The 27,734-nt window shown below is 42.6% G+C and overlaps 1 protein-coding gene across 1 annotated transcript; it reads left to right on the top strand.

Moving 5' to 3' along the window:
* Positions 1–4,085: 4,085 nt before the first annotated feature.
* LOC110451837 lies at positions 4,086–27,682 on the top strand. Its single transcript, XM_021500046.1, has 4 exons — positions 4,086–4,140; positions 6,811–6,866; positions 24,772–26,731; positions 27,186–27,682. The coding sequence occupies exons 1-4, from the start codon at positions 4,086–4,088 to the stop codon at positions 27,680–27,682; spliced, it is 2,568 nt and encodes an 855-aa protein (XP_021355721.1).
* Positions 27,683–27,734: the final 52 nt, after the last annotated feature.

Below are 27,734 nucleotides of genomic sequence, written 5' to 3' on the forward strand. Positions count from 1 at the left end.
TGACATCCGGATACACTTTTCCTTTGAGACGCTCAGTTACTTTTTTCATCCGCAATGAGTTCCTGGTCACGTGCCCCGTAACCGTTGACATCGGACCCTTTTTTATAAATCACTGTCGCGGGTTTCGGCGAAAGTTTATTTCCTTTGTCGTCATATCTGACTAGCACCGTATCACCAACAGATATATCCTTACTGTTGTTACAATTCCTTTCATCAGCGTAAGATTTCATAGCAAATTTCTGGTCACTATCCCTTTCTCTCACAGAGACATCTGTCGCTAATGTTTTCAACAGTTCATAGTTGTGCATACTGGGAAGTTTTGTTTTGGTTCGCGACAAAAGATCAGACGGTAAGGCATTTTCCCTGTAGTGACGTGTGGCGTGGCATGATACTGACGTAGAAATTTGTATATTTCCTGTTTCCAATTCCTGTTTTCAAGGGTAGCAGCGCGTACAACTTTCATGAGTGGCTTATTGAAATCTTCAGCCTGAGCATTGACCCTAGGCCCCCGTGGAGTCACTCCTGTCATCAAACCCCATGCTTTCAGCATACCGCCGGAACTGTTCATAGTTGAAGGGACTTCCGTTGTCACTCTTCACTATCTTAGGTGTTCCAAACAAACTAAGTACCTTATCAAGTACCGGAATTGTCACGTTCGCCGACAGAGAGCGTGTTATCTCTACTACCGGGTATCGTGAGTATTCGTCTATGATGACCAATAAATACTCCCCTGTTGGCAATGGTCCACAGAAATCCATACTAATGTTCTCCCAAGGTCCTGTGGGAAGTCCGATATTTTCAGTGATTCCATGCTTTTCTTTTCCGTTGTAAGGATTTGACAGGCCATACAATCCTTAAATACTGTCTCCACCCTGGCATCAATTACAGGGAACCACACCTTTGATCAAAGGAATGTCTTGGTTTTAGCGATCCCCTGGTGCCCTTCATGTGCAAGACTTATTGCTGTCTCTCAACATGACAGGTATCACAGTTCTTGTATCCCTCAGTAGAATATTGTCAGAGTGTACCGTCAGTTCATCCCAGACTGCCCTTAATGCTGTCAACTCTTCCATGTCATACTTATCATCAGATCTCAGCTGTTTCATTTCATACCACCTCCCTGTCCTAGTATATTCTATAGCCTTTTGAAGAGTGGGACTTCCAAGAGTTGCTTCCCTTATCTGATCCAGTGATATAGCCTTTGGTACAGCCTCAGTCATGATGACGTTTACAAACTCCTCAGCTATCTTCTGTTCCTGTGAACTTTGTTTCAGAGGTCTGTCTTTTAGTGGATGTCTGGACATGTAATCACCTATATTGCTATCACCAGGCTCATACGTTATTGAAAACTTATAGGGTTGTAACCGTAGATTCCATCGCTCAATCCGGAGACTTGGCAGCTTGGTCTTTTGCTAGATGTTCTCAAGTGGTTTATGATCAGTGATCGCAGTGAAATTTGACAGTCCTCGTAGATATAGGTCAAAGTGTTCTCACGCCCACACAACTGCAAGCGCTTCTCGCTCTATCTGACTGTATCGCGACGCAACTGAAGTAAGAGCGCGACTCGCGTAACACACTATTTTATCCTGTACTAATACCGTTCCAAATCCAAATGGGCTGGAATCCACTCGGACCTCCACTGACTTGTCTGGATCATAATATGCCATGACTGTGTCGCTAGATAGGCTACGTTTCAGTTCAACAAAAGCTTTCTCGTGCTTCTCATTCCAAGTCCATGGTGCATATTTGTGTGTAAGCTCTCTCAGTGGTTCACATATATCAGCATATCCTTTAACGAATCTTGCACAATAATTCGCCATCCCCCTGAAGCTCCGCAGCTCCTTAACATTATGAGGTTCCTCAACTTCATCTACGGTTCTCACTTTCTCAGTGTTGGGTGAAATATCCTGTGCTCCAATTACCACACCAAAGAATGTTATTTTGTCCTTTCTGAATTTTGGACCATTTAAAGTTGGACCACTGTCACGCAGCCTTTGAAGTACTTTCTGTAGAGCTATATCATGCTCCTTCCTGTTCCGACCATACACAAGAATATCGTCTGAGATGTTCCGTGCCCCTTCAATGTTCCGTATGGCTTCCTGAAATAGCTCAGAGGCTGAAGATATATGTACCGAAATTGAGCCTCTTATATCTGTATATTTCCATGTGGGTGTTGAATGTTGTGATGTACCGTGACTCGGGCTCCAGCTTAAGTTGATAATAGCCACTACGCATATCCAATTGACTGAATACTTCTAAACCATTCAAATCCACAATGAGCTCTTCAATAGTAGGTAGAGTGTGTTGTTCCCTATATATGGCTTTGTTGACCTCCCTCATATCTATGCATAATCTATGCATCAGGATTCCTTTTGGGGGGCACATCTGGGTCTATGTGAAGCTTGACTTGTCGGTTTCGAAGCTTTTCTATCCCTTTAAATAGATATGGGAACTTACGTTCCACGTTCTCTAGCTCCTGGCGAACCTGATTCACTTTTATTTTAATCACCGACATATTGCTGGCTGTAGGGTAACCCATGATAGAGCCAAGATTCTTTCCTTTCACAACATAGAACTCTATAATGTCAAACTCTGACTTGGTATCGACATGTAAATTACAAGTCCCATTACTTTGAGAGTACCACTGTTACCATATGGAACTAGTCGTCCCTGGTTCTTAGTCTTCATCAGAGCGGGTCGTCCTATACAGTTATAGTCTGATTCGTCGAGAATGTTGACAGAGGATCCACTATCCACAAGGAGCTTAAGTTGTCTCCCCTCTGTGTTTACATTTATGAATGGCCCTTTTACAGCATAGACATGTTCATCGTTACCTGCTAGATTCACCCCATAGCAGTAACTATCATCACTGTCCTCCTTTGTCTCAGTGTCCACAGCGTTTGCTTTCCTTTTATACCTGTTTTCATTTGTCCCTTTTTCCTTGGACTCCTTTTACATTTTACGTAAGTGACCCTTCGTCTTACACCCGTGACACTCACGACCTCTTGCTGGACATGGACCATCTCTTTGTAGAAACTTACCTCCACAATTCCTAAACGAATTGTTACTGTTTTGGCGTTGTTGTCCTCTGCATCGATATCCTCCTCGAGTATTACCATTATTTTGTCGGCCTCCTCTTGACTGCCGAGACACATAATTTACCGACTGTCCTTCCATTGCCTGAGCTTGCGTATCGGAGAGTTCCATTGCTTTGCTGAGCTTGATAATATCCTCCAACCTTTTTTCCGGTTCCCTCAGTGCTCTTCTCCTGAGTTGATTTGAACGGCAATGTTGAATTAATTGTGATAAAATTTCTTCGTTTAATTCAGCGAAGTCAGTCTCTTGCCACTGTACGTAATTCATTTACAGATTCATCTAAGGATTGTCCCTCCTTTTGTTTACACGACCAAAATTTGTAGATTTCCATTTGTGTATTTTTCCTAGAAGGGAAATAATCTTCAAGCAGTTTTTTGGTATCCGCGTAGGACGTTCCTGTTGCAGGGGTTTTCTCCGCAAGGTGTACATCATATACTGTCTCACCAACATAATGCAGCAGCAATGCCCGTTTTTCTGTCATCATCATCCGTATCGTCAATTTCCATTGCTACGAACAGATTTTCCAAACGACCAGTCCATCGGTCCAACTTCGCTATCGAATGCCGGAAATATTGGCAAACGTTCCATGATCCCGTCCTCGTCGCCAATGTGATGTTATGTCGTGTATAGTGTGGATGGCATGGATAGATCAGCGAACACATATATATTAGCCATGGCACTACTCTGTATTTATTCTCACTTCCGGTTACATACATATTACGGATTGACATAATCTATAGGAATTCCATTAACGGAACGATACCACAAAAGGTATTTCCTGCTCGTCATGTGACATCTGTCACGAGTCTTTGTGTAAAATCCAAGAGAGTATTACGGTCAACTAGGATGAAATGAATAAGTCTTATTTATGTTGGTTTCTGAACCCTTTTAAGTTAGATAACAATGATGTTTTGAACAAACGTAGACTCACAACAAAGATTGAAGCCTTTCACATGAAATTACCCTAGCTAAGCAGTTTAGTTAGGAAAATGTGGACGAACAAATCAGACAACTGGACTGCCAACAACAATAAAATAGGAGCAGGTAAAATGTATTATCATGTGCTTAAACAAAAGGTAGCGAACCAATTGTACACGGGATAAAAAAAAATCATCTGGAGATGTGAAAACAACTGTTAATGGTCCAATAGGACGTGCTAAGACATAGTGGCATGCATATTATACAGGGGTAGATAATGAGAACAGTATAACGAAACGATATGGTATGTTTGGTAACCCGTTAGAGAACCATTAAGTATGTAATTTCACAACATGACGTTAAGCCACAAAATGAACAACATTACGATTCACAACGTATTAATGTGTACAAACAGCAATTAAGAGGAAATAAAACCTACAAGAATAAACATAAAGGTTTGTTTACAAGTCGGCAAGCGACGGGAAAACAGGATCACATGACAAATAAGAGACCGCAAAACATGTCAGGTCTGTTTGTAATGAACCCCTATAAACTCTTAACACGTGCCGCCGGACGAGCCGAGTTTTGTTTAACTCGATTTGAATGTTGGCATGACATCAAGACAACGCGGGAACACTTTTTCATCAGGAGAAGAAACTTTATCACTCCTATTTTTTTAAAAAGAAATGAACGCTAACGTTTGAAAACAAATGATATCGATTTAACGCTGCACTGGTTACTGAATTAAGCACTACCTGTACCATGCTCTCTAACGGCGCGACGTGACAACAAACAGGTCAGAGAGGAGTCGACGGATGACCTTTGTTTGACACCTGTCACTGTTAATTTGCATCGAGCACGTGACTTCTCTACTTCAATACCCTTTGACAAAATTTAAAAGATAAAATTAATCTGATTTCATGCATTGTGCCTGCACAGCACTCAATCCACGCGCATTGCACCGCTGCTTTCTATCTATTATCAACGAATTCAAGTTTGATTGACAAATTCAATTTTAATTGACACTATTTGATTTTAATTGACAAATTCAATTTTAATTGACACTATTTGCTCTGTTTGAAGTGCTTCCCAGCATTTGTTGTCAAATTCATTTCTCATTGTGAATTTTATTGGTTTTAAGACGTCTTTCAATGTCGTTTATTGACTGATAATGTGTTGCTTTTGACCTTAATTTCTTTAATTATTGCAGAGACATGAATGCGTTTGCCATATCTGGAATTAATTTGTCATTAATTGAAGTGCCATGTAAGAGAATAACTTAAGAATTAAACGTCCTATATCAATAGTTACATGTCCTGCATAGTAAAAGAGGAGTCTTTTCATATTGTAGTAAAATTGTTCAATGTTTTATTTATACATGGGGGCTAGTGTACAATCCAGTTTTGTGGTAAAATTTAAAATGTGTCATATTGACAATCACGTTTACAACTTCGGGAAATTCGGACAAAATCTTGTTACAAGCATTATTCGATGCACAATACGTATGAGTAAATTCACTAACAGGAGGCCCAAACATGTGTTTGTATTATAGGTGATTGCTAACTACCTTCGGAAATGGGCCTGGACCTAATAATAGTCCGAACCTAATCTAAACCTGGACCTGATAATAGTCCGACCCTCATCTAAACCTGGACCTGATAATAGTCCGACCCTCATTTAAAATCGTTTACATTTCTCCTATTACACGTCTTTTGTATCCAGTTAAGCGTCCTTTTAACATCAAATGTTATAAAAAGGTTGTATGATGTGTTCGTGAATGCTGGAGCGGGTATGCTGTTGTATTTCCCGCTTTGCAAGAGCGTGGATCTGATGCCGACTTTATAGTGCCACCTTACCATGCTGTGCCGACTTTATAGTGCTACCTTACCATGCTGTGCTGACTTTTGAGTGCTACCTTACCGTGGCGTGAACACTTTAGAGTACCATCTTACCATGACGTGAACACTTTAGAGTGCCATCTTACCATGCCGTGAACACGTTTGAGTGCTACCTTACCATGCTGTGCTGACTTTTGAGTGCTACCTTACCATGCCGTGAACACTTTAGAGTGCCATCTTACCATGCCGTGAACACTTTAGAGTGCTACCTAACCATGACGTGAACACTTTAGAGTGCTACCTTACCATGGCGTGCCGACTTTTGAGTGCCACTTTACCATGCCGTGCCGACTTAACAGTGCCGCCATACAATGCCGTGCCGATTTTAGGGTACCACCTTACCATGGCGTGCCGACTTTTAAATGCTACCTTACAATGCCGTGCCGACTTTAGGGTACCACCTTACCATGGCATGCCGACTTTAGAGTGCCATCTCACCATGACAAAGGCAAAACGGGTCATTAACGTTTACTATATATAACGGAACGTCTAGCAGAGAGCAGCAAGTACCATTTTTTTATTAGGCTTGTTTCCGTCAGGGGAGATATCTCAACCGTCATACACTCTCGGACGAACGCTTAATACCAAAGCAAATCGCAAGGTATTGCTAAGAAAGGCGTTAGTAAACAGAAAAGTAGTAAGGAATGAGAGAAATGTGAAAATCCCATTTTTTGCAATGGTTGCAACAGATGAATTCTGATCATATTATGTCCTCGATAAGAGGGCGAAAAAGCATATCTCCAATTCTGTACGGGGCTTCGCCATTAACTGCCACTCATGATAGCTGTCGATACCAGCAGGGATAATCTTTTCTGCATACTCGACTAGCAGGGGCGCCTCTTATTTTGTAATCTTAACAAATGAGGTACATTGACCATCTACATGTTACTTCCCACAGTTCATGAAGACAGGATTTCCAAAATCAGCAAACTGTTCACAGCGTTCGACTTTCAAGTAGGTTAAAAACAGGATCCCAGCTTGACACAAAAACATACCAATAGCTGACGAGACGAACTAACAAGATGAAAGGCACCATAACCCACCAGACAAAGCAATCCGCCCATTAATATTTAATCACAATAATCGTTATACCAGATCAGTTGTTTTGCCCGTATTTTGTTATGGACACATTACATGAAATAATGTCCACTGCCAGCGTGATTTAGTCGTCAGTTAAAGTATGAAATACACACAGAGGCACGATGTATTACGAATATTACGAAATTACTTTGGCTAAACGGTCCCAGCTTCATTATTTAATTATAGGCCAATATGGTTGTTGATAACCTACATATTCCCATTAAAGCATTTTTACAGGACGTGTAATTGACTCATATGTAATAATCCCGAAAAACGCTTGTGTTCTTCCTAATTTATTTGTACTTGAATATCGATAAAATGGAGGACATTTCACTTGAATCGCATCATCCTCCTATCAAATATACTTTAATCCAAACCATTTGGTAATAATGTTAGCCATGGATAGGTTCGTGTAATCTGGTGCTGTCACATCCAATTAACACCGAATTTGTTATATCTTATAATGGTACGGCCATACTCTTCCACACAACGCAAAGATAGTGTTCATAGTCCTAATACGATCAGACAGCTCTAGGTATCAAACTTTTACATATGAGATATCTCTGTTTTGAGATGGCAGTGCTAGTCAGAAATATAGAACGGAAAGGAATTGAAAGAGACAGAGTCCGGGGAATCAGCTTAAATTTGCGAGCTTGCACGATATATGTACTAATTTGTGCGAGCTAACACAGAACATGGTGTACTTAGTGAGAGTTAGCATGATCAATTAGTGCTTTGCAAGAGTTAACACGATACATGTAGTATTTTGTGAGAGTAAGCACGATACAAATAGTACTTAGAGTAATCACGATACAATTAGTACTTAGAGTAAGCACGATACAGTTAGTACTAAGTGAGAGCCAACACGATAACTGTAGTACTTTGTTAGAGATAGCAGGATACAAGTAGTTCTTAGTGAGAGCTTACACGATAACTGTAGTACTTTTTTAGAGTAAGCACAATACAAGTAGTACTTAGTGAGATTTAGAACGATAACTGTAGTACTTTGTTAGAGTTAGCGCGATACAAGTAGTTCTTAGTGAGAGCTTACACGATAACTGTAGTACTTTGTTAGAGTAAGCACAATACAAGTAGTACTTAGTGAGAGTTAGAACGATAACTGTAGTACTTTGTTAGAGTTAGCACGATACAAGTAGTTCTTAGTGAGAGCTTACACGATAACTGTAGTACTTTGTTAGAGTAAGCACGATACAAGTAGGACTTAGTGAGAGCTAACATGATAACTGCAGTAATTTGTTAGAGTAAGCACGATACAAGTGGTACTTAGTGAGAGCTAACACGATACCTGTAGTACTTTGTTAGAGTAAGCACGATACAAGTAGTACTTAGTGAGAGTTAGAACGATAACTGCAGTACTTTGTTAGAGTAAGCACAATACAAATAGTACTTTGTGAGAGCTAACACGATAACTGTAGTACTTTAATTTGTTGCCAGCTAGTTCAGTTTACACCTGGGAGGAAATGAAGCATAATACATCGTGTTTAAAATTGCAGAGGTTATTTTCAGATCGACGTTAGGCATCATGGTAAACTCGTGACCAGTCTATACTATATGAACTTACCCCGTTTTCACGACGAAAGTAAAGGTAACTTATGCCTGCTACGATAAATGATAACAGTTTGAAATATACGGTAGAAACTAGATTGCTAGATTGTCAGCTAATTAGATGAAAGAAGTACTTGGCGAACTCCTGTTTCCCATTACATTTGATTTATCTAAATGACTTCTCACACGGTGTCAGTACGTGGTAAATTCACGAGCTACTACTAATCTACCAGTGTTATAGGTTTTTACTTCACGTTTGTGTACGTCTGTATAGAATTTCGATATGTTGGAAGTCAAGGTTTTTTTCTGCTTAGATACATCAATGCCAATTTCATTTCAGTAATAATTACCATAACTTTAGTATGCATATACAATACCTACACCCATCTTTGTAGCCCAAAAACAAAAGATTCAAATATCCCTACCTCCCTACCGTGACGTAACCTATATCTCGATGACAGAGCCATGGAGTGATTTCCCTTCCTCTTCCTTTTATGGCGCCTGCTGCATGCTGACGCCCGGAGCTTGCTCCAATTCAAAACTTTGTTTTGTCGGTTTGGTTTGAGTGTCAACTCATATTTTTGCGCAGTTTGTGTGCCTTTTACCCATCTGCCCTTATTGATATAACTAATTGTTGTTGAAAATTATTTTTGTGCCTTTTACGGCCGGTTATTTTACTCCACGTGTGCCGGTGGTGTGCCACGGTCCGCCATTATCGTGGGTTAATTTCCGACCTCTGTTTATTTCGGTGACGGTTGTTTGTTTCGGCAAACGTTATTTATTTTAACCGTTTTCTGATTTATATTACGGGTGAAATTCTTTCTACGTTGCGTACTTTGTACTATCGTATTTTATCCTTATTTTCCCGTTTTATCTGCTTGTAAATTTTTTGTTTACGTTCGCTTTGGAGGGTATGTCTCGGTCGGGACAGCGACGAGGTAGTGCTCATGGGTGTTCCCATTTCTTTGTGGAACGGGACCCTCATGATGCCTGTCCCAGGTGTCGTCCTTGCAGTGAGGTTTCGCCTTGTGAACTTTGTTCACAGTCAAAATCTCAGGGCAAGGACTTCATTGTTCCAAAGCTACCCTCAACTTACCGTAAGACAGATTCGTCTGTTTCTTCCGGTAAGCGAGGGAAGCAGAGAGGTAGGGGTCGTGCCACCAGCTCTCTGGGGTCTGGTGGTACTGTCTCTGTTCCTGTCTCGGGGGGTCTTGCTTCGGCAAGTCCCTCTCGTGAGCAGGGGGTGGCCCTTCCTGTCCAGGAACTCCCTGGAGTAGGGGAGGGGCAGCCTGACCCTGGCTTGGCACAGCCAAGGGTCGAATTGGCCGGGAACGCCCGTAAGCTTTCGCGCTTGCCTTCGGGTAGGGACTACCGGCCGCCGGTCACTGACTCTGTCAGTGATCCCGGCATTCCAGGTGGTGCTGTCGTTGGGGACAGTCTTGGTGCCGGGCCTGTTCTTTCGGGTTCAGGTCCTGGTGTGACAACAGACTTTCTTTCGGGATTGTCTGTGTCTACCGGGATTAGTGACGCGCAGCTCACTAATCCCGGCATCAATGCTGGTCAGGCATACCCTCCCGGTCAGTTACCCGGACCCGGTCCTATTAGGTCCGGTCCCGAGTTTCATTCTTCTGGGAACCTGGGGGGTTTCCCCCCAGGGGTTGGGTTTGCTGGACAGGGGGCCGGTTTCCGGCCTCCGTTTTCCCCTGGCTTAGGGTATACGGGTGCCTGCGGGCAACCATCCTTGGGCCGCCCTTACCAGCCTGCGGATGGTTTTGGGTTGCGGCAGCATCCCGGCAGTTACGGGCTTAGCCCGTACATGTCCGGGTTTCCACCTGGAGGGAGTGGCGGTCCACCTTCGCCCTTTGGGCAAGTTGGCCAGCCCCAGTCTCAGGCAGGCCAGTTTGGCCAGTTCTGGGGTCACTCCCAGCCCGCGGGACCTTTCCCCTATCCTCCGGGATATGGGTTTAACCCCATGGCATTTCCGTCATGGAATCCTTGGGGTTTGGTCTCTCCCTCGCGGAGACGTGTTAGCANAGCGCTGGCAGCTTTACAGGTGTCATCCCTCGTCAATGTCTTGTTGGCTAGGCGGTTTTCAGTTTTGAAAAATCGCCCGGTCGATGAGCCTTACCGTTCCAGACTGTTGACTGCCCCCTTCTCAGGGTCCACTCTTTTTGGAGGGGCCCTTCCTTCTGTTCAGAAGGATTTGAAGGAGGACTCGGTCGCCTCTGCACTTCTGGTGAAGAGGATTCAGGCTGAGAAGGCCAGTACCTCGCAGGGGTCAGCGCCTCCTAAGAAGAAGGCTAAACCTTCGGCTTCGCAGTCCTCTGCGCAGCCCAAGTATAAGCCTCCCTTCAAGGGCAACAAATGGAAGGGTAAGAAGGGTAAGAACCCTCCTGGGAGTAAGAAGAAGGGTTCCTGACTCTCTTCTTCCCTCCTTGGTCGTGTCAGACGACGAGTTTGGCCGGGAGGACTGCAGTCCTCTCGGCTCAAGCTTAGGTCCTTCTCCCGCAGGATTAGGCTTCGGGTCAGCAGACGATTCTCTTGCCTGGCAAGGTCTCGATCTGCCTCGACCAGATCTTCCTGTGGGGGGTCGTCTTTCTGCTTTCCTTCCAGAGTGGAAGGAAATTACGGAAGACGCATGGACCTTGTCTGTGATCAAGGAGGGGTTAGGCATTCCGCTAGTGCGGGATCCGCCCTTAGCGTCAGAGCCAATCTTTTTTCCTCCACCGGGGGATCCGGAAAAGGCTCTGGCGCTCCAGGAGGAAGTAAGGACCATGCTTTCCAAGGGCGCGGTCGAGGAGGTTCCTATGTCGGGATGCACTCCCGGGTTCTACTCCAGAATGTTTCTGGTTCGGAAGAAGTCCGGGGCGTGGCGTCCCATCATAGATCTAAGTGCCTTCAACAAGCACGTAGATTCTCCTCACTTCAAGATGGAGACTCCTCGGGGTATTATCGCCTCCGTGAGAGAGGGAATGTGGGCGACTTCAGTAGATCTAAAGGACGCCTACTTCCACATCCCCATCAAGAAGTCGGCACGGAAGTACCTCCGTTTTACTTGCAACGGAAAGGTCTTCCAGTTCCGGGCCATGCCGTTCGGGCTCACGACTGCACCTTTGGTTTTCACCAAGCTGCTGCAGGTGGTCGTGGGATTCCTGCACTCTCGAGGAATAGATGTTCACATCTATTTCGACGACTCCCTCATGCTCCACCTAGTGAGAGAGTCTCTGGTACAGGTCACCCGGTTGGTTCTGAAACTCTTACTCAAGGTCGGCTTCATTCCTTCCAGAGAAAAGTCGGAGGTTTCCCCATCTCAGGATTTTGTTTTTCTGGGGAACCGTTTCAATACGGTTCAGGGCATCGCCCTTCCACCGATGGAGAAGTTCGAGAAGGCCAGGGCTTTTGCTCTGACCTTTATCGGCCGGTCTCAAGTCCAGGTACGTTGGTTTCTCAGTTTTCTGGGATATCTCAACGCCCTGGCCGATGTGGTCCCCTTAGGGAGACTTCACATCAGGCCTCTCCAGATGTTTCTCCTTGCCAACTGGGTCCCTTCTTCAAGGGATTGGGAAGCCTTGCTTCCTCTGAACCAGTCGGTCAAGGAGTACGCACGCTGGTGGACTCATCAGGACAATGTTCTCCGAGGGGTTCCTTTGTCCAAGCCAGTTCCCACTATGACCCTGTACACGGATGCATCCATGACAGGGTGGGGAGCTTATCTCGACGGGCGTTGCCAGTCGGGGGAGTGGTCTGGGGAACAGCTCTCGGAGCACAGCAATGTGCTCGAGATGAGGGCTGTTCTGTTGGCTCTGCAGTCTTTTCGGGAGATCCTGCATTCCAAGGTGGTTTGTGTGGCTACGGACAACACTACGGTTGTCGCGTATCTGGAGAGACAGGGGGGAACCAGGTCTCACACCCTGTGTGCCCTCGCTATCCGCATTCTGCTTCTATGTCAGGAAATGCAGTTGACAATTTGTGTCAAGCATCTGCCAGGCAGGTTGAATGTTCTGGCGGATACTCTTTCCAGGCGCCGCCAGCCGGTTTTGACAGAGTGGCAACTGAATCCCTCGATTTTCGTGGGAATTTGTCAGGTGTGGGACAGGCCTCACATAGACCTGTTCGCCACTTCACTGAACAATCAGTTGCCAACGTTTGTCTCTCCGGTACCAGATCCAAGGGCTTGGGCCGTGGACGCTCTGTCTCTGGATTGGGAGGGAATGCATGCATATGCATTCCCACCCTTCAACATGGTGGGCAGGGTGCTGCAGAAGTTTCGGGAGCATCAGTGTTCCCTCCTCCTGATAGCGCCCCTGTGGCCGAGGCAGCCTTGGTTTCCGGAGCTTTTGTCGCTTCTGGTGGAAGAGCCCCTGGCTCTTCCTCTCAGAGCGAACCTCCTTCGCCAGCCTCGTTCCAGGACGATGCACTCTCGTCCGGAGATCCTCCACCTTCACGCGTGGAAGCTATCTCAGGAGGCCTCGCTCAGGCGGGCTTTTCTAGGGACGTGTCAGATCGCATCGCTCGATCAATTAGGGCTTCCTCATCTGCCGTCTACCAGTCACGATGGAAGATTTACTGTGATTGGTGTGTCGGCAGGAAGGTTGATCCGATCAAGGCTACTGTCCAGGTGATTGCGGACTTCCTTCTTTGGCTGTTTAGGGACCGCAATCTTGCCCCTGGCACTATCGCTGGTTATCGCACGGCCATTGCTAGTGTTCTCTCTGTTCATGGTAGGTCGGAGGTAGGCTCGTCCTCCTCTCTTTCTGCCTTGATTAGGGGGTTTGGGTTGGACAGGCCTAGGGTCCGGCAGTTGGCTCCGCAGTGGAATTTGCCACTGGTGCTCGAATCGCTGATGCGGGCACCTTATGAGCCTTTAGCGTCTGCCTCCTTGAAGTTTGTTACTTACAAGGTGGTATTCCTTGTTGCCCTGGCCTCAGGTCGAAGGAGGAGTGAGATTCATGCCTTGTCTTCTCACCCCTCTTGCCTCCGATGGTCCAGGAATTACTCTGCCGTTACCCTTCTCACTGATCCTGCCTTTATGGCTAAGAATCAGGTTCCTGGCTTCTCGCCCGATCCGATTAAGATTCCGTCTTTGACTGCCTTCGTTGGAGCTGAGGAACGGGATAGGTTGCTCTGTCCCTGTCGGGCGCTTAGGTTTTACCTCGATAAAACCAGGGGGGGGCGAGGTCCTCGATCTCGTCTGTTTTTGCCCATTAAGCAGGGTCAACAGGATATCTCTTCTCAGTCAGTGTCTAGATGGATCTGTCAGGTCATCAAGTACGGTTACGACCACTCGGATGATCAGGTTCGGGCGTTGTATAAGGTGAGAGCTCATGAGATCAGGGCCCTTGCTGCGTCATGGGCCCTCCTCAATGGGTCCCCCTTTCAGGAGGTCATGTCCGCAGCTTTCTGGCGCGGACAGACTACCTTCACGGATTTTTATCTCCGGTCCTTGGCCTCTCATTCTGATGGATTGTATTCCCTTGGACCGGTGGTGGTTGCACAGTCTGTGGCTGTTCCTCCACAGTAATTCAGTGATTTTAAATAGTATGCTATCAGGCACCACGGTGGTACACCTGCTCGTTTCACGGGGAGGTTTTCCATTTTTTAATTACTTTCGGGGCTTTATTAGGGGGGTTCCTTGAACCTTTTCCCTACCTTGAGCATGTCTCGAGTTTGTTCCGTCAGCCTGGTCTGCCTGGATTCGAAGCCTCCACTACGGTAAGACGAATTCGCATACTAAAGTTATGGTAATTATTACTGAAATGAAATTGAGGTTTTTGAAGTAAAACCAATTTTCATGATGTAATACTTACCATAACTTTATGGAGTCCCACCCTGTATTCCTCCCCTTGCCTCCTCATCCTGGCTGCCTTTAGGCTCCATAAAAGGGGGTTTGAGGAAGGGAGATCACTCCGTGGCTCTGTCATCGAGATATAGGTTACGTCACGGTAGGGAGGTAGGGATATTTGAATCTTTTGTTTTTGGGCTACAAAGATGGGTGTAGGTATTGTATATGCATACTAAAGTTATGGTAAGTATTACATCATGAAAATTGGTTTTACTTCAAAAACCTCAAGCTATCTATTCAAAAGCGCAGTTTTGAAAATCTAATATTCTTATTCAGAAAAAAAAAATGTCTGACAGTGTCGAAAATATCCCAAAATTCTTAAAAATCATACATCTACCTTCATTCAACGTATACGTAGATACCGTAGGCCAGTGTACGACAATATCCTTGACCTTGTCCTCACAAGCATGAGTGTACATCGGAAGACCCGACGACATCATACACCTTTCAAACACTGTTAGCAATAAGGAGTCCTAGTTGCACTACGTGTCTATATCTAACAGTAAAATGTTCCCATTGTTTCGATAACCCAAATTCTTAATAGGTGCCTCCTTTATGTTAGTATTAACGTGGACAATCAGACCCCGATGTTGGCCGAAACTTGTAATTGAAATTGATTCTGGAACAAAAAGAATTATTTGCTCTTGCCAAAAGTTGAAAATTTGTAACTTTATAACAGGTTTGTACACACTTTTCATTCCCTTATCCGCTGTATTCTACACATATTTGGGAACGTAAATGAACGTAACACTGATACACACACAGGTGACTGTACCTTTAAATGTTGGTATTATATACAATAATTCAAAAATGAATTTCACTGCATCATACAGCTGTTTCGTCCTACTATTGAATTCATCGGTGATGTTAGGGCCAAAATGTTGGAGAAACAGTCACTTGTTGTGACGTGACTACAAACGATATATCCTAAGCTCTATTGGTAGAACACATGACTAGTTCTATGTGTTCGATCCCTGGCGGCGGTGCCTAGACGTCGGTTGCGTTGGCGTATGGCAATATTCTTGACCTTGTCCTCACAAGCACGAGACCCGACGACAGGGTTTTTCGAAGGGCTGGTTAAAAATATGTACATTTCTTACAGATAGGTAATACCGTTATATTCTAGTTAGCTAAATTTAGGATAACCTTGATTGAAGTCTCAAACAACAAACGTCAAACCTATGGCCATTTTTCACCTTTTGGTTGTTCCCTAATCATTTTCTTTTTGTTTGTGACTAAAAAAAAAAAAAAAAAAAAATGTTATGTCAATGCTAAATTCATAAACAAATTTAATTTTGATAACATTGTCTGTCCTGTTCAGTCAGTCGGGTGACAGGTGACTTGTATAAATGTATTGACACACATATAAGTCGTGTACAATTAGAAAATTTGTCAAAGAAAAAATAAAACATTTCTTTATATAAAACAGTATTGAAGACCATGTTGCAGGCAAAATATACGAACATTAAATTAAATTAGAGCACCGATTCCCAACGGCATTTGTATTTCATTACTTTCCAGAGGTTCTCCTGAAGATCTGTGACACAGCGAAATGCTATGGGAATCGATCTCCGAATAAGCCGGGAAACAACAAAAGGCTTTGGGAATCAGTCTCCTTGAGAATTTTCAATTTTCGTATCATACACCAGGGGCCAGAGGGGTTAAGTTAGCACCCCATGCTGCCAAAGTGTGCCTCATTTTATCATAAGTATGGACCTTCTAGAACATATTTCAGTTGGCCACCCCTCTGGGAAATCCACCGGGGATTTTTTGTGGGGTCATATATAACCTTACCTTGGCAAATAAATGTGATTTTGAATAAAGGGGGTAGGGGTCCAGAAAGTGTCCATCATCATCATATGAAAAATCCGATGGTATATATAGATCATGTATGCATCACTTAAAATTTTGGTATATAAAGTTTACAGTTTGCCCTCCACTCTAAAGGTCAAATCAAGGTCTAAGGTCAAATAACCTTTTATTAGGTTAGTGTAGTAGACATTATCTCTTGAGGTTAGTGACATAATTATTGAAGTGTATAGAATTAATGGTATAACTCTCAATGAATTGTTTTGTTTGAGTAGTTGCATATTATTAATTTTATACTTTGGATTTGTTGCTTTTTTTGTAGTATTCCTAATGTAGACGTAGATTTGATATTTGTTACTAATAATGAACTGAGGAAAATATTGTAGAATCAAGTTATATCCTTGATGTTACAGTTAATGTGTACTGCTGTGTACAATATCACCAGAATAATGTTCATATCTACTAGGTGACTCCAAAACTTTGATTTTATGAATAAGTTTGGAAAGTAAAACTGTGATATTTGTTACTATTAATGAACTGAAGAAATTTTGTAGAATCAAGTTATGTCCTTGATGTTACAGTAAAAGTGTACTGCTGTGTACAATATCACCAGAATAATGTTCGTATCTACTAGGTGACTCCAAAACTTTGATTTTATGAATAAGTTTGGAAAGTAAAACTGTGATGGAAAGCGTACTTACGTATGTTTCATAATGTAATGTGTAACAGGCAACTTTGGTCAGATTTGAAGAAAAGCTTCAAATGCAGTTCAGTGTGTTATAGAATGAGACTTTTTATATGACACAAACATGGTCCACTAGCTGTATTATTATGCCTCGTCTATATAACAGCAGATTTGATTGGATCATGTTGATTACATGACTTTAAAATAAAATATTTTGTTTCCCTCTCATTATAGTTTCCCCTGGTCATATTTCCTACATTTGGGGCCTCTATTATCCCTGAGTTTTTGATTGATTAAAACAGAAAAATCAATGATTTATATTATTATTTTGTAAATTAGTATATGTATTCCTGATCAATTATGTTTCCCTCAAGCTCTGCTGTTATTTATCTAAGGGAAACAAAGATTCATGTTTCCCTATATCAAAATGGAAAGAAATGTGCCGAATTTGATTTTCTTGTAAAATATACTTGCCAACTCTCCCTATTTTGGAGGGAGACCCAATTCGGACACTAAAATTGAGCATTTTCAACCACTGCATTTGCTATTCCTATTTTCTAAGCTCTGATGATTTCATTTGAAAGAACGGCTCTAGAGATGTCATTTTAAAAAGTTGTTTTCATTTAGGGTGTACATACACGCATTTTAGTTATGCTTTTAATTCTGAGCATGCATTTTCCATGATTTTTTTTTATTATGTTGGTAAAATTATGCTTTACACATGAATAAATTGACTGTGACCTTGTTTCCATTAACTGAGAGTTTTTTGAGAAAAGAACATTTGTGTCTAAATTTCACATGATGAACATACACAGAAACGATTACAATTAACTCCCTTGCTGAAGTATGAAAATGGGTATTTGAGTATAATGATACTCCATGTTGCTGTAATCAGGGATAATTTAAAGTCATTGCAGTGCTATATATGGTTTTGATTTTTAAATCTATTGTCTACTAAACATAGTGCTAATAATTAGAGACAGACAGTGAGATTGAGGATGTTTGATAGGGTGCTTGTAGTTACATTTATAGTACACACATATTTTCTATGTTTACAAAGCAATTTATCGTCAAGTGTAAAATAGGTTCTGCTGTTAAGGGCACAAAAATATAAGAATGAGTAGTTAGTTCAAAGTTCACTTGCATATTTCATTTTGGAACAAAAAACAAGGATGGCATATATTTGATATGCAGCTTATTATAATAGTTATTATTACTGAAGGAATCAAATGTCAAATTTAGTTCTTAAATCTATGATATTTTCCTGGATTTCTTTTCACTTTACAATTTGCCAAAACAAGACCGATTGTATAAACAAATTGATAGTAGTTTCCATTTTATTGTGAGTTTTGACTTTGTTTAATTTCTACAATTTATACTGCATCAGGAAAACTCCTTAAACTGTTAGTGAATAGTAGTTTCACATTAACAGTTTAGGTATTACTAAGTAAAGAAATCATAATCACTCGACACATATTCACAAAAAGTAGTTTTAAATATTTGTGTCATGAACAGACATGGTTTGTTTTTGTGTAGATGGGATACCTTTTGACGTTTGTGATAGTGAAATAATAAATGGATGTGTATTAATTAGAGAGGAAACATGTTGATCCTTTGTGTTTGTCTTTACTTTATTTCCTTCTTTAAGTATCGATTATTTGGATAGACGATCATGGTTTATCTTTTTGTATGCCATCATTTGTCATGCGGTAAAGAAATAATATAACAGTTATTTGGATTTGATAATGTCTGCCTCATAATCCATACGACCTCCAACAAATGTTCTTGCAATGCATCAGTGTTGTTGTATACGTAGTTATTTATGCATTGAGATATCAGATCACTGAATAATTAGTACACGGTTTATCCTATATCATAATTACATGTGAAGGGCTAAATTTACACTAGGCGAATATAGATTTTATCAGTGTAGGGCAAAAATTCCCAGTATATAATATTACTTCATTTTGGAAGTTAATATTCACACCATTGAATACAAAATAACTTATCACCATTCTGGTATGAACACATTCACAGATCCTGATAAAAAGGACATTATCCGTCCTGGACATAATGTATTAGGAACAATTTAGGACAATAATATTAAACAAAAATTAGATTCTCATGTTTGACTTTTGAATTTTGACCTTTGACCTTGATATGATCTTGGCAGTAGCGTCAAACAAAAATGTATAACTTTTGAAAGTATGGCCAATGCATACTCAACATATAACTACCATCCATTAATGGGACGAATGACTATAACATAAGTTACACCCATTTTTGCACCCCTACCCCCAGAATCTGTAATTCCATTCTATATAACAATATGCATAACAAAGTGGCCACCATTTCCCCACTCACTAAATTACAAGGAAATACTTCTACAAAATATTGATATGTTACCCATGGCACCAATGAAACAAGTTATTTGATCAATTTCTGTATTTTTGTTGAATGTACAATAAAGAATTAAGAGTGACTCGGAAAAAAACCGATACCTTTTACTGTTATTTGACCTTTGTCTTTGATTTGACCTTTAGAATGGAATTCAAACTGTAAACGTTATATACAGGATACAATCTGTTGTAGTTAGGTTGTTAAAAAAACATATGCATTTACTGTACAGCTCGGTTGTCTCACAACCTGAAAGGATGCAATGCCACACATGTTTGACATACTGTGATACAATGCCACACGTGCTTGACATATTGTGATACAATGCCACACGTGTTTGACATACTCGGATACAATGCCACACGTTTTTGACATACTGTGATACAATGCCACACGAGTTTGACATACTGTGATACAATGCCACACGAGTTTGACATACTGTGATACAATGCCACGCGTGTTTGACATACTTGGATACAATGCCACACACGTTTGACATACTGTGATACAATGCCACGCGTGTTTGACATACTTGGATACAATGCCACACACGTTTGACATACTGTGATACAATGCCACGCGTGTTTGACATACTTGGATACAATGCCACACGTGTTTGACATAATGTGATACAATGCCACACATGTTTGACACACTTGGATACAATGCCACACATGTTTGTCATACTGTGATACAATGCCACACATGTTTGACACACTGTGATACAATGCCACACATGTTTGACCTACTGTGATACAATGCCACACGTGTTTGACATAATGTGATACAATGCCACACGTGTTTGACATATTGTGAGACAATGCCACACATGTTTGACATACTGTGTTACAATGCCACACATGTTTGACATACTGCGATACAATGCCACACATGTTTGACATACTTTGATACAATGCCCCACATGTTTGACATACTGTGATACAATGCAACACATGTTTGACATACTGTGATACAACGCCACACATGTTTGACATACTGTGATAGAATGCCACACATGTTTGACATACTGTGCTACAATGCCACACGTGTTTGACATATTGTGATACAATACCACACGTGTTTGACATACTGTGATACAATACCACACGTGTTTGACATACTGTGATACAATGACACACATGTTTGACATACTGTTACTGAGGTCAGTTATTCCCACTGATCCTAAATAGTCAATATATCTCCGATCAGTCCTGGATACAATGCCACACGTGTTTGACATATTGTGATACAATGCAACACGTGTTTGACATACTTGGATACAATGCCACACACGTTTGACATACTGTGATACAATGCCACACAGGTTTGACATACTTGGATACAATGCCACCCATGTTTGACATACTGTGATACAATGCTACACATGTTTGACATACTGTGATACGATGCCACACATGTTTGACATACTGTGATACACTGCCACACATGTTTGACATACTGTGATAACATGCCACACATGTTTGACATACTTGGATAGAATGCCACACATGTTTGACATACTGTGCTACAATGCCACACGTGTTTGACATATTGTGAGACAATGCCACACATGTTTGACATACTTGGATAGAATGCCACACATGTTTGACATACTGTGCTACAATGCCACACGTGTTTGACATATTGTGAGACAATGCCACACATGTTTGACATACTGTGTTACAATGCCACACATGTTTGACATACTTGGATAGAATGCCACACATGTTTGACATACTGTGCTACAATGCCACACGTGTTTGACATATTGTGAGACAATGCCACACATGTTTGACATACTGCGATACAATGCCACACATGTTTGACATACTGCGATACAATGCCACACATGTTTGACATACTGGGATACAATGCCACACATGTTTGACATACTGTGATACAATGCCACACATGTTTGACATACTGTTACTGAGGTCAGTTATTCCCACTGATCCTAAATAGTCAATATATCTCCGATCAGTCCTGGAGGACGTCTCAGATGTACTTTTTTCTTATAATACAGTGTGCTATATTTCTTATCTCAAAAAACTCTCATCCACTGTTTTTCTACCCAGGTCATTTAGTGGAACATTTCCATGAGATGTTAACAAAGATGACAAGAAAGGACACGTTTGGGACCCATAGACGTGTTTGTTCTGTGAAGTAGGTCAAGCCATACACGGGTTTTCTCCCAGCTCTCTCGTGTTCGCCTTCAAACATTGTTGACATTATCTTGTTCTGTCTTTATTTGTGAATTTAATTGGAAGGTTTCATTTAAAAAAAAACTCTTAAATAGCTTTCATGGGCACAATACTCACATTTGTACGTGATGACGTTTGAGTAAGTGGAGGACAGGCTAGTAGTGAGAAAGGCTCAGTGGGAAGTTTGTCGTTAATTACAGCTGTGGGATTGTGCGATGCTTCGTTACGACAAACTGTACCGTATATGTTTGTGTTATCCGTCTGTCAATAACAATGTTGGTATGCCAAATACAAGATATAAAAATAAATGTGGAGAACGAAGGATTGAATCTCGGAAAAAAAGAAGCATTGGTTTATTATCAAGTTAGAACAAGTTGATGCTTGTTGATTTCGAGATAGCTTTTGACTCTGTTTCATGACCTGTCATATATGAAGTACTCAGATTTGTTAACTTTGGAGACAGCATTATAATTGGATCAAAACATTTAATAATCAAACCTAATCTGCAGTCATACAAAATGGCTTCCTATCAAACTGTATCCCTATCAAAAGCGGCTGTCGTCAAGGGGACCCGGTTTCATCTTATCTTTTCTTACTTGTGGCTGAAATCTTGGCTATACTGGAAAAAAAGTTTTATTCTAGATGGTTCTGAGAAATCATTCACCGAGGCTTTGGAAACTTTAGAAAAGTATGCTTTAATATCAGGCATGAAAGTAAACACAGACAAAACACAAGTTATATGGATAGGCTCAAAGAAATTTAGTGCAGATGTTTATCACCATCGATGGAAACTGAAATGGAATGGAACTTCAAAAACAAAATAACTGAGATAGAATTAATGTTAAAACAATGGTCTAGAAGAAATATCACTCCTATAGGAAGAATGGTAGTTCTTAAATCTCTCATAATCCCCAAAATAACACATATTTTCATTGCAATACCTAACCCGAGCAAAAACACAATTCAGTACTTAAACACTTCATTTTTCAAATTCATATGGCAGTCAAACACAGAAAAAATTAAAAGACAAACTCTAGTGAAACATTATAAAGACGGAGGATTAAAAATTATTGACTTAGATAAATTTATTACTAGCCTCAAATCAATTTCGATTAGACGGCATCTCACAGCAAAAACAAAAGAATGGATTAATTTGTTTAAAGCGGAAATAACTTGCACACACAATATATCACAATTCAATGTAGACCACTTTAAACTTCAAAACAACCAATAAATTCTGGAAAGATGTTCTTGAAGCTTGGGTAACCATCACAGAAAACAATCCTCCCAAATAACTTACACATTTTCAAGAATCAACACAATGGTATAACCCAAATATTTTAATAAAGAATTCCTCTTTCTTCTATTAAGACATGCATGTCAAAGGAGTAAAATTTGTAAATGACATTCTGCAAAATGATAACACTTTTCTCTCATTTAAAGAATTCAAACAGAAATATACTATACACTCAAACAACTTTCTCCAATATAGAAGCATCTGTGAATCAATAACAAAAGCTGCACATACACTGAATATAGACTTAACAAAATCAGAGAATTACCACCCCAGACCCTTCATTCCATTTCACCTACAAATAATAGTAAAATCCATCAAGGGAAGTACAGAATGTAAACCACACTATTGAATAAACAAAATACATATAAAAATACAGCAGAGCAACAATGGAAATCAGATGATAGATTTAGTGCAATTAATTTTAACCAAATATATCAATTACCCTTCCAAACCACAAAAATAACAAAACTCCAATAGTTCCAATATAAAATCCTGAACCGGATTATTACCACTTATTCGTAGTTAAAAACAATTGGTATTAAAGACCCTGATACTTGTTCACTCTGTAGAGCACACCCATACAAAATAGAACACTTATTTTGGAATTGCATCAGCACCCAACACTTATGGGGAAATCTTAGAAGATGGATTCATAATAAACTTGGTAAAAATATTGACCTTGATATAAGTACAATTCTATTCGGGGTCACAGGTTACATACACTAAATACAACATATTCTGTAATTAAAAAAAAAAGGAAATCTCTCAATAATAGGATTGAAAGTAAACCTAACTCAAACATTTACATACGAATTGACCTTGTTACAAAAAAACATGCAAATCCAAACATTCAACAAAACTTGGAACTTAAGTCCAAAAAAAATTTGAAAAAAATTTGAAAACCAAAGCCAAGTGAATGAACCTCAAACAGTTGGTCACCCATATACCCTTAAGAATTACACTAATTAAATATTGTTGACTTTTTTATATGTTTGTGTAGCCCTTTATACACATTAATATATACATGTGCTAATAACTTGCAAATATACATTGTGCTGTATACACCCAAAAAGGGTATAATGTACCCTGTTGAAATGTTTCAACTTCTAAAACATTGACCTCCCTAGATTGTGAGAAGTTACATGTATGTATTTGTTGAGTATAGTACATGTCTATATATATATATGTGAATATGGGGCAAAGAAGTAATTCCAACAGTGTGGACAAGTTTAGGTTGTCAAATTTTCGGAGCGATCCGCTCCTTTTTCAAGACACAGTGAAACAGAACAGTTACATGTACATATTATGCATATTCGGAACTAGTATAGAATTAGAAGTAAAGTATTATTTATTCTTGAAATTATTATTTTCAGACTATTTTTAATTTACCTTTATATTTTCGCCGATGGGCGTGGTCAATATTTGTGTCATTTAGTAGAGCGTATGAATTTATTCTCACTAGAATTCTTGTTTATATATTTAGAAATGGAGAACGTACCATTATAGTGTAAACCACATTTATATATTATTGCGTACGCCATTGTCCAGTTGGACCGCGCCTTTGAGAAGGAGGAGTCTCCATCTCAAGTAAACAAACCGTCAAAAACGCGAACACGTGGCCGGAGCCTGGTCGCAAAACGGCGCAAAATATAACAAAACGCTAAATTAAAAGCGTAGGAGGAAGAGGGCAAAGACGACTGCTTTTCAGCAGCAGGCTGCCCCTCCGACTTCCGCTCCGGCAGAACGTCGGAAATCTTCCTTCCGCGGTAGGGGTTCCCATAGGGGTCGAGGCAAAGCCAAATTTTCCAGAGGTAGGAAGGGTTCCTGACTCTTCCTTGCCCTTGCGAACTCCTTGTCCACTGTCTGTCGCCGCTCCCACGCCCTTGGGCGCGGGAGGCTCCGCCGATGTGGTTTGGGAAGGGCTAGATTGGCCCCTTCCGGACTTGCTAGTAGGCGGTCGGCTGTCCCATTTCGTTCCTCAGTGGAAAGAAATCACATCAGGCAGTTGGGCCCTAGGGGTTGTGTCCAAGGGTCTCTGCATCCCGCTTCTTCGGGATCCACCTCTGGCGCGAGAGCCTATCTTTTTCCCTTCTCCTTCCGATCCGGGAAAGGTGGAGGCTCTCAGGTCAGAGGTTCAGGCCATGATCGCGAAGGGCGCGATCGAGGAACTTTCACCGGACCAGTGGTCTCCAGGGTTTTACTCCCGGGTCTTCCTCGTGAAGAAGAAGTCCGGTGCCTGGAGGCCTATTATCGACCTCAGTACGTTCAACACGTATGTCGATTCCCCGCACTTCCAGATGGAAACGCCACGGCGCATCATTGCGTCAGTGCGTCCAGGGATGTGGGCTACGTCCATCGATCTGAAGGATGCTTACTTTCACATCCCGGTCAGGAGGTCGGCCAGGAAGTTCCTCAGGTTCACTTTCGAGCAGAAGGTTTACCAGTTTCGCGCTATGCCCTTCGGCCTCACTACGGCCCCCTTGGTTTTCACCAAGTTGTTGCAGGTAGTAGTGGGGCACCTCCACAGTCTCGGGGTAGATGCACACATCTACTTCGACGACTCCCTGTTGCTCCAAGTGGATCCAGTTATCCTGTCCCGGAGCACGAGGTCGGTTCTGGGCGTTCTGTGCCGCCTAGGGTTCATCCCTTCCAGGGAGAAGTCGGAGGTTCTCCCCTCTCAAGATTTTGTTTTCCTCGGTTATCGGTTCAGAACCGATCTGGGGTTTGTCCTTCCACCAGTGTCCAAGTTCGAGAAGGCCTCTCTGTTGGTCTCCGTTCTGGTCGGTGTGGAGCGAATTCAGGTCCGATGGTTCCTTCGGTTCCTCGGTTACCTGAATTCATTGGCGGATGTGGTTCCCTTGGGTCGGCTTCACATCCGTCCGCTCCAGCTGTTCCTTCTGTCAGTTTGGTCTCCGGCGTCTCGACAGTGGGATGTGTACATTCCTCTGCCGGAGTCGGTGAAGGAATCAGCTCGTTGGTGGACTCTCAAGAGCAATGTCTTGGCAGGAGTTCCTCTGGTTCGGGCATCTCCTGCTATGACCCTTTACACCGACGCGTCCATGACCGGTTGGGGTGCATACCTTTCCGGTCAGACGTCGGCGGGGGTGTGGTCAGGGGAACAGCTTTCAGAACACATCAATGTTCTGGAAATGCGTGCTGTTCTGTTGGCCCTTCGGGGTCTTCGACCCTCCCTGCAGGGCAAGGCCATTTGTCTGGCGACAGACAACTCCACTGTGGTGGCTTATCTGCAGCGCCAGGGGGGCACCCGTTCCCCGGCTCTGTGTGCTTTATCCACCCAGGTCCTGTTGCTGTGTCAGGAGATCAGTCTCGATCTCACGGTGAGGCACCTTCCAGGTCGTCTGAATGTTCTGGCCGACACTCTGTCTCGGTCTCGGAGCCCGGTTCTCACCGAATGGACCCTCAAGCGTTCGGTGTTCCGGTCTCTTTGCCTGGTTTGGGACAGACCCCATGTGGATCTGTTCGCCACGGCCCTGAACTTTCGGCTCCCTACGTTTGTGTCTCCGGTTCCAGACCCTATGGCCTTGGCGGTGGATGCTCTATCCCAGGACTGGTCGGGAATGTACGCGTATGCGTTTCCTCCCTTCAATCTGGTGGGCAGGGGGTTGGAGAAGATTCTTCTACACCCTTGTACTGTGTTGCTGGTTGCACCGCTCTGGCCTCGACAACCTTGGTTTCCTCTGTTGCTTCGGCTGTCGGTGGACTTCCCACGCGGCATCCCACCCCTGTGGGATCTGCTGTCTCAACCGAGGTCCCGGCAGTTCTACTCGGGACCAGAGCGGCTCCACCTTCACGGTTGGATGCTTTCTCGGGAAGGCTCACTCAGACGGGCTTTTCTCGAGATGTTGCCACTCGCATCGCAGGATCACTTAGACCTTCGTCTTCCGCCGTCTACCAATTTCGATGGTCCGCCTTCGGTGATTGGTGTGTCGGACGGTCGATTGATCCAGTCTCTGCCTCTGTTCCCGTTGTAGCCGACTTTCTTTTGTCTCTGTTCCGGGACAAAGGTCTGTCTCCGGGAACTATTGCAGGCTATCGTTCAGCCATTGCTAGTGTGCTGGCTATGGTAGCAAGTCTGTGGGCTCGGACGCTTCATTGTCTGCTCTCATTAGGGGCTTCTACGTTGAGAAGCCTCGTTCACGGCAATTGGTCCCTAGGTGGAATTTAGCACTTGTTCTAGATTCCTTGTTCAGGGCGCCATTCGAGCCCCTCCAGTCGACGGATCAGAAGTTTCTTACTTTCAAGACTGTGTTCTTGATAGCCTTTGCTTCCGGTCGCCGCAGAAGCGAGATTCATGCTTTCAGCAGATCTCTTTCTTGCCTTCGTTTTTCGGCTGGCCATTCTTCGGTCTCAGTGACCACTGATCCCTCCTTTTTAGCTAAGAACCAGGTTCCCGGTTTCACCCCAGGGCTTGTGGTTATCCCTTCTTTGGCTTCAACTCTGGATGGGGATTGTCCTGATCGCCTGCTCTGCCCAGTTCGGGCCTTGCGTTACTACTTGGCCAGAACAGAGGGGGGGGCGGGACACTCGTCTCGGCTGTTCCAGTCTCTCCAGCCCGGTCGCTCTGATATCTCTGCAGCGACCATCTCACGCTGGATTGTTCAGACTGTTCGAGCTGCGTATGAGTCGGCAGGGGATCAGTCCTTGCGGGTGTCAGGGGTTAGGGCTCATGAGGTTCGCGCTTTAGCTACTTCGTGGGCCTTATTTAATGGTTCTTCTTACGCTGAGGTCATGACAGCTGCTGTTTGGAGGGGTCATTCTACGTTTACGGAGTTCTATCTCCGATCTTTGTCGGGACAGTCTGACGGATTGTATTCTTTGGGCCCTCTTGTGGCTGCCCAGTCCGTTGTCTGTCCTCCCTCTTCTTTTGCATAAGCCTCATTATGTCTTCTCCGCGTGATCCGGAACGCTGGTCGTAATCAGGCTT

The sequence above is a fragment of the Mizuhopecten yessoensis genome, unplaced genomic scaffold (assembly GCF_002113885.1).
Source record: "Mizuhopecten yessoensis strain PY_sf001 unplaced genomic scaffold, ASM211388v2 scaffold6211, whole genome shotgun sequence".
NCBI classification, from domain to species: domain Eukaryota; kingdom Metazoa; phylum Mollusca; class Bivalvia; order Pectinida; family Pectinidae; genus Mizuhopecten; species Mizuhopecten yessoensis.

Coding starts and splice junctions, on each gene's coding strand:
- LOC110451837 (XM_021500046.1), top strand. CDS start 4,086: ATGTGGACGAACAAATCAGACAACTGGACTGCCAACAACAATAAAATA. Junction 4,141..6,810: donor CAACAATAAAATAGGAGCAG/GTAAAATGTATT, acceptor TACTTCCCACAG/TTCATGAAGACAGGATTTCC. Junction 26,732..27,185: donor TGGTCCGCCTTCGGTGATTG/GTGTGTCGGACG, acceptor CCTCCTTTTTAG/CTAAGAACCAGGTTCCCGGT.